This window comes from Capsicum annuum, chromosome 10, assembly GCF_002878395.1.
Source record: "Capsicum annuum cultivar UCD-10X-F1 chromosome 10, UCD10Xv1.1, whole genome shotgun sequence".
NCBI classification, from domain to species: domain Eukaryota; kingdom Viridiplantae; phylum Streptophyta; class Magnoliopsida; order Solanales; family Solanaceae; genus Capsicum; species Capsicum annuum.
The window spans coordinates 22,924,907-22,932,363 of record NC_061120.1 but is presented as its reverse complement, the minus strand read 5'-3'; the positions used below and the strand labels follow the sequence as shown (position 1 = coordinate 22,932,363).

The 7,457-nt window shown below is 29.6% G+C and overlaps 1 protein-coding gene across 1 annotated transcript; it reads right to left on the bottom strand.

Annotated features, from left to right (window-relative positions):
• Window positions 1-821: 821 nt before the first annotated feature.
• LOC107853014 (F-box protein At1g61340) lies at window positions 822-3,713 on the bottom strand. Its single transcript, XM_016698039.2, has 4 exons — window positions 3,489-3,713; window positions 2,431-2,670; window positions 1,641-1,715; window positions 822-1,537 (listed from the first exon to the last, which is right to left on the bottom strand). Exons 2-4 carry the CDS (start codon window positions 2,629-2,631, stop codon window positions 1,280-1,282), a joined length of 534 nt encoding a protein of 177 aa, XP_016553525.2. The 5' UTR covers window positions 2,632-2,670; window positions 3,489-3,713; the 3' UTR covers window positions 822-1,279.
• Between the last annotated feature and the right edge of the window lie 3,744 nt (window positions 3,714-7,457).

The following is a 7,457-nucleotide window of genomic DNA, read 5'->3' as shown; positions in this document are numbered from 1 at the left end:
ATCCCAAATAGCATGAGATTGAGATCTACATTTATCAAATTTAACTAGGACTAGGAAAAAGTTATCCCAAATAACATGGAATTAGGATCTACTATTATGGAAAATAAATAAAATCCTACTAGGACTAGGAAAGCATGTAAAAATATACCAAAAATTCTCTCCTAAGAAAACAAGAAAAAGTTTTCAAATTTACTCACAATCCATATGGGATCAATCTTCTTCCTTTTGGGCTTGGACTTGAATCATAAAATATGTGTAGCATTTTGTCCATTCATCTCCATAATTCTTAGACTCATTCTTGGACTCTTCTTCCATCATAAGCATCTTCTTGATTTCCTTGAAACTCGTCAATCTTAATGCAAGTGGGCCAGCTTAGATGCTATCAACATGACTGGCAAATTTTGTTCAATTTTGTCCAACTAGTGAAAATAAGTTTGAGAAAAAGATTGAAAGATTTTGTTCTTGTCTTTTTCTTTAACTCAAGTTTCGCCTCTCTACCTCCGCGAGTCATGGATAAATTCCGTATTCACTCGATCCTACTAAAAATCCCACTTGTGAGATTTCAGTTGTTATGTTATGGGATAAGGTTTGCATACACTCGACCCTCAAAACTCACTTATGAGATTTCACTTGTTATGTTCTTCTTCTTCAACTTATTGCTTTATCTAAGTGTTTAATTTCAAAATTACATTCATCATTCCTCTCTTAAAAGATTACATTGCATCTCTTCGCACTATTGTCCATCTTCTCATCTAAATTAACTATTCATTTAGGTAAATAAAGAAAAAAACAAATCCGGACGTATCCAAAATGCAGACAAGTTTGAACGGAAGTGGAATACATGTATATTCATTTAACTTAACGAATCGTACTACAAGAGACTAGACTCCTATATACAACTAAAATTCTTATGAGATAAGTAAGGCCAACAGAGCCCTTCAAACAAAATCCGTAAGTCAACCTCTCTACAAGTACAAACAAATACAAACAAAGCCACACCATCTTCAATGAAAGTGTTGAAGAACAATGTGGCTTGTAAAGATTGTTGTGACATTTACACACAAAGCAGCTGAAATTTGGTAAGCATTATCAAATCAAGCTTTTCTTTTTTATACTACGATTTCTACAACAACACCTATATAGAATCCAGATTGATCCGGACTTAAATGGAGCGACCGACCAATGAGGATCCATATAGCCAATCCCAACTCTCTTGAAGCATAGTTGCTATTGTTATTGTTCTTGTTGTTGTAGTACCAATAAAGAATCTGTACGAGATCTATATCTTGGTGTCCATTTGCATAAATAACTCCCTCCGTGGCCAATTTTCTTCATCGTCTGATGTGAACAAGGCCACAGATATATCAGCCAGTTTCTTCTGGCTTAACCCAGTCCTAGGAAACTTCGATTGCCTAGGAGCATTTGGCACTTCAACGTCATTAGACTCGCTCCAATTCAGAGGGAACGTAGCATTCATGAAACCAAGTGTCTTTCTTGGTGTACTATATTCAAAATGCCATCTTTTTGCAACCAAAGTCTGTTCAGTTATCAAACAAACCATAAAGCTCATCAACACTTAAATCCAGTCAAACTTTTTTCCAACTATAATGTAATAACACTCGATAACAACTAATGCTTACCGCTTCTCTAATTGTTTTTGATACATGAAACAACCTCTTTAGATCATCATGATCAACTCCACATACTATTCTTATCTGCAGATTAGGGACAAAAAGAACACAACTTTTTCAGTACCCGTTCAGTAATTAGTAAATTAATTGGTAATTCATGAATTCAAGTAACAATAAAGGGGCAGCACAGGGTACAAAACATCCTGAACTAAACAGCCTATCCTAATGCAAGTATTAGTGTCTGCTTCCACGGCTTGAACATGTGATTTATAGGTCACACGGTGACAACTTTACCATCGCTCCAAGGTTTCCCTTCAATTTAAGGCACCGTCTGGCCATGAAAACCAAATACAAATTGAAGTTGGGGTTTGGAGTGGAGTTGTGTTTGACTACGGATGTAGATTAGATTTGTTTTTGAATTTTTGTGAGAGAAGCGGAAGTGAAAAAAGTGAAAACAAGTTTTACTTGTTGTGGAAAATTTCAGAGTTCAACTTGAAGTTGAATTCTGAAATTTTTCAAAATTTTATGGCCGTGCCTTTTCCGAAATTCAACTCTAGAAAAAAACAAATATATTTCATGGCCAAATGCTCACCAAGTAAAGTAGATTAACAACAATAACAAACCTACAAATATATTTCATGGCCAAATGCTCACTAAGTAAAGTAGATTAACAACAATAACAAACCTATTATACTATCACATAGTGGGGTCTGGGGAGGCTAAAATGTACACAGTCCATAATACTACCTCCAAAATAGTAAGTTAAGTACATTAAAAGAAAATTTATAATTGTACTAACCAGGATATCTTGAGGCAGGGCTTCAAGATGGGACTTCACACAAGTGGAAAATGAATTCTGTCTACAGAGTTTCTTGGTTGGTGTTGTGGAAATGAAATCAAGATCTGCAATATCAGGCAAACACACTCTTTTCCTCCCAAATGAAGTACTTCTCACTAGCCGAAATCCAACATTTTCACATATCTTCTTTCCCCTTGCCATTTTCTTTAACTTTTTTCACACAAATCACAACTGCAAAATCTGATGTTCCCACCAAATAAGAGAACAAAACCAATCAGTATTATCCAAACCAAAGTTTGCAAATTGACTAAACCGTAAAACCAAGAAAAATCAACAAATTATATACAAAATAAATAAATTATCTTCTCATATATTTTTTATCCAATGCCATTTTTTAAAACTTTTTCACAGAAAACCCAACTGCAAGATTTGATTTCCCACCAAATCAAACAATCAAAATCAATCAGTATCATCCCCCAACCCAAAACGAATAAACTAGCAAAAACACTAACCAAATATTATATATAAAAAAAATATTGTTATATTTTCATATATCCTCCACATTACTATTTTCTTGAACTTTTTCACTGAAAACCCAACTGCAAGACTTGAATTTTCCACCAAATCAGTCAATTAAACACCAATCAGTATTATCCAAAATACAATCCCAAATCAGTAAACCAAAAAAAAAAAAAACTAAGAAAATGGACTAACAGTAGAATCAAGAAAAACCAACTAAATTATATATAAAAATAACTATTTTTTCATATGCCTTCCCCATTGTCATTTTCGTGACCTTATACACTGAAAAATCAAATGCAAGATTTGATTTTTCCACCAAATCAGGTTATTAAATCTAACCAGCATTATCCAAAAAACCATCCCGAAAATGAACAACAATCAAAAAAAAATCCAACATCACAAATTCACTAAACAGAAAAACTCAAGAACCCCAACAGTTTCTTTTTTAAAAAAAAAAAAATCAATCTATGAAATCAAGATAGTCAATTGAGTCAAACGGACAAGCAGCAAAGTAATTAAAATGTTGGAAAACATACCTTTGTACTACCAATTTGAAGGTAAACAGTAGACTGAAATTGAAGCGACAAAGCTTTATATTTTTTACAAAATTGTACAAACAATTGGTTGAAATGGGTCAAATTTGTTTATATAACAATTGGTTGAAATGGGTCAAATTTGTTTATATGTATAAGACAGTTGTCTACTGTTTTTGAAATTGGTTAAAGATAAGTATGTAATTCTAGATGACATTGGATACTTTTATCAAAATGTGCGTTAAATATGGGAGAGAGAAAAACTAGCCGTTGGAGATGTACACGTGGCGAAATGGGAGAAGGGGTAAAAGGAAAGAACATGGGTGGTGCAGGTGATTGGTCGGTCCAAGTCGGCTTGACCTAAAACACGTCTTGTTCACTGTTCTTAGACCTACTCAACATTGAAATCAAGAAAATAAAGAAAAACTTTATTTGTTATTCTTTTCCGGTGCATTTTACTTATCCACCGAAGTAAAATTTCAAAAAGAAATTTCAAAAAATTCAAAAATTTCTTGTTGACCTTCTAACCAAAAAAAAAAAAAAAAGATAAATATTTAATAATATTTTTTAAAATTAGAAAATTATTCAAGAATTATATCTATTTCTATATATTTTATTTTTAATTATTAATTACTTTCATTAGCAAATACAATTCTCAAAGCATTAAACTCATTATATTCAAAGAGTAATACTTTTTCCGTTCCAAATTATCTGTCCCAAATTTTGTAATTTAATTTTTCATTTTACTTGTCTTTTTCATTAATAAAGAAGAGACAATTTTTTTTTTCATATTTTATCTTTTGTATTAATTAATTTTTCTTCAAATTAAAATATAAACATCATTTAATAAGGTACTATGATAAACTAGATATGTTATTAATTATTTTCTTAATCAATGTATTATCTCAATTTAGGAAGGATAATTTAGGACGGGAGAGTATGATAGAAGTATTGTTTCTTATTGTATCTGTCAAATTAATAATATACAATTATTAATGAATGGAGAAAATATTACTCAAATTTCTTTGTTAAAATCACTTTAATAATTATTTTTAATTGACTTTTCCACACAATAAAGTGTTAACTGTTAAGTATAATTGTATAAAAGCTTGGTATTGATTAAAAAAAAAGTGATACATAAATTAAGATAAAAAAATGTATTCCCTCTATTTTAATTTATTTAATAAATTTTTCTTTTTAATTAATTTGAGCAAGAATGATCTTTTGCCTTTTTAGTAATTATTTAATTTTAATTTTTTACATAATATTTTTAAGAGAAAAAATTAAAAGATATTTTGATAAAAATATTTATTATATTTTTAATTTAAGATCTATTTTAAAAAAAAAATTATCTTATTGCGTTTTGTGTTAAGTCATAATAAATTTAAAACGGAGGGGTAATTTATCTACTTCTTTAATTATTCCTTACGTATAAGGATAGAATATATAAAGAATGTGCAACAATATGCTGCATTGAGGTAAATTTAGACGGTCAAGATGTTGCCATATCAGCAAGTGTAGTAAATGACGGTCAGGATCATTTGTAAAGAGAGGAATGGTCAATTTAGATCCTTCCAAGAGAAGTAAGGAGTAATTGAGGATTCTATTCTAAAATGGTGGGCTTTAATGATAGGGTTGACGACGGCTGCCTTTTTTGTTTGTTTATGGTGAGTCGGTGACGGCTGTTTCAACTTCTTCACTCGTGAGGTCTAGGAAGATGCCACACCATGTTGGCTTTTTTCCTTTTTACTTTTATATATTACTTTTGTCCTTTTATAATAAATAAATTGTTAAATTTTAACATAGAGTAAGAAAAAAGTATTAAATACATAAATTTAAAATAATTTTTTATTTTTACCCCAAAAAAGAAAAGTTTACCTTGTAATAGCTTTTTAAAGGTTAATTAATTATAAAATCGTAAAAATAAATTTGAAAAACAATTCAATGATTCACTTATTTTAAAATACCAATAAATACTTCAACAATTTACTTATTCAAAAACGAAGGAAGTAATAGAGTAGAAAGAGGTGTTTGGAGACATTATTACAAATATAATCGTAGAAGTATTAGTTATAAAGGAAGTCACATTGCAAAATATTGAATGGCATCTTTACTTTTCTGAAAAAATATTTTACTTTATGATAAATTTAACTTCAAATTGATATTTGGTCAAGAGAATTTCAAACACTGTTTGGAATTGTATTTGAAAATGAAAAACAAGAAAAAGTTAATTTCATTTTTTTCTATTTTTCTTCTCTCACAAACATTTAGAAACAACTCTAATTATATTTATGGACAAACATACCTCCAATTCCAACTTCAATTTCAACTTTGACTCCAACTCTAACATCAAAATTTTTAGTTTTCATGGCTTAACACCCACTAAATCCCCCATACCTTTTTTCAAGAGTCTCCGTACAAAGGGAGGAGTTTCGAATAAAAAAGTGATATTATTTTTCAAAATTGAGGCACCAAAATTTGTCAAACTATTAGCTACCATGTTGAACTCCCTGCATATGTAGCAAATAAGCAGATCATGGAATAGCTTCAGGAGGAACCTACAGTCATCAATTATCCCATTTGACCATGAAAATTATACTTTTTTGGAGTTAAAGTTGGAATTAAAGTTGAAGTTGAAGTTGAAGTTGAAGTTGGAGTTGGAGTTGTGTTTGGTCATGAATATAAATTTGAGTTATTTTTAAAATTTTGTAAAAGAAATAGGAGTGAAAAAAGTGAAAATAATTTTTTTTTCACTTTTCCAAATATAATTTTAAATTGTATTTAGAAATCTCGTGGCCAAAAACATACTGTTTTCACCTTTTTCACTAAAGTGAAATAATTTTTAAAAAAGAAGTAAATAATTTTATAAACAAATGGCGGTTGACACCCAATTTGACCCTCTTTCTTCAAATTCATTTTTTCAAGTTTCTAAATTAGTAACCTATCAAAATTACTTTATGAAAATATATTATTTTATTATCAAAATCATTACTATCATTTTACATCTATATTTCTTAAACAATTTTTTTTGTTATTTTATCTCAAGTTTCATACTCATTAAATTAATTATAATTTAATATTGTGTATTTATATTTTATGATAAATTATTTAGTGAAAAATATTAATATTGTATTTTCTAAGTATTAATTTTTTAACCATCGTTACCTAATATATATTATATTAAATAGTGTTAAGTTAGAAGCCAAAAAAATATACAAGAAAAAAAGAAAAGTCCAACATTCAACCCGTTTTCTTAATCAAATAGCAGTCCAATTTTTTTTTAAGAAAAATTACTTAAAATCACAACATACTATCTAAACTTCTAAAAATTCCCCCACTTCTTAAAAATTACTTAAATCCCAACATTTCATATTTTTACTACCTTTCAGATACAAGTTAACTTACAATTAAAAAGCCTCTTTTTATCAAAAAAGACTCCACATCTACTCTTTGAACAGCGCAAAATCTGACTATTTGCTATCATCTTCTCCATCTGTTTCAAAAAATTCAATCGAGGTAATTCCCCCCCCCCCCCTCCCCCCCCCATAAAATCAGCTTCAATTTATTTAGTTCATTTTTTATATTTTTATTTTTCAAAAAAATAATTTACCGCAAGTAAAGCTATCTGAAAGTTCTGTCTTTTCGTAGCTAGATTTCCTCAATTTCACTTTTTTATGCTTCATTGTTTGAATTATCAGCATAAATAGAGAGTTTGGATCTTCTATTAGTCTTGGGGTTTCTCAATTACAGAGTATCAGAGAATCTCAAGAAGTTGTAAACTTCGTTCCGGAAGGTTTTGACTCTGAAATTGATAGTTTTCATGAAAATAGGTTGACATATAGAAACGATCCTCAAATTATGAAGAAATTACGTCAAAATTTTGCTAAGAAGGACAAGAAAAAAGAAAGTGGTTTTAAGAAAAAAGGACCCAATAGTCCTGCAAGTAAAGCTCCCGTCAAGAAAAGAAGAACT

Bases quoted from the DNA above. Each gene is read 5' to 3' on its own strand.
- LOC107853014 (XM_016698039.2), bottom strand. From the start codon at position 2,631: ATGGCAAGGGGAAAGAAGATATGTGAAAATGTTGGATTTCGGCTAGTG. The intron at 1,716-2,430 runs GTTAGTACAATT...CCTAATCTGCAG, and splicing joins CCCTGCCTCAAGATATCCTG to ATAAGAATAGTATGTGGAGT. The intron at 1,538-1,640 runs GTAAGCATTAGT...ATAACTGAACAG, and splicing joins CAAAAACAATTAGAGAAGCG to ACTTTGGTTGCAAAAAGATG.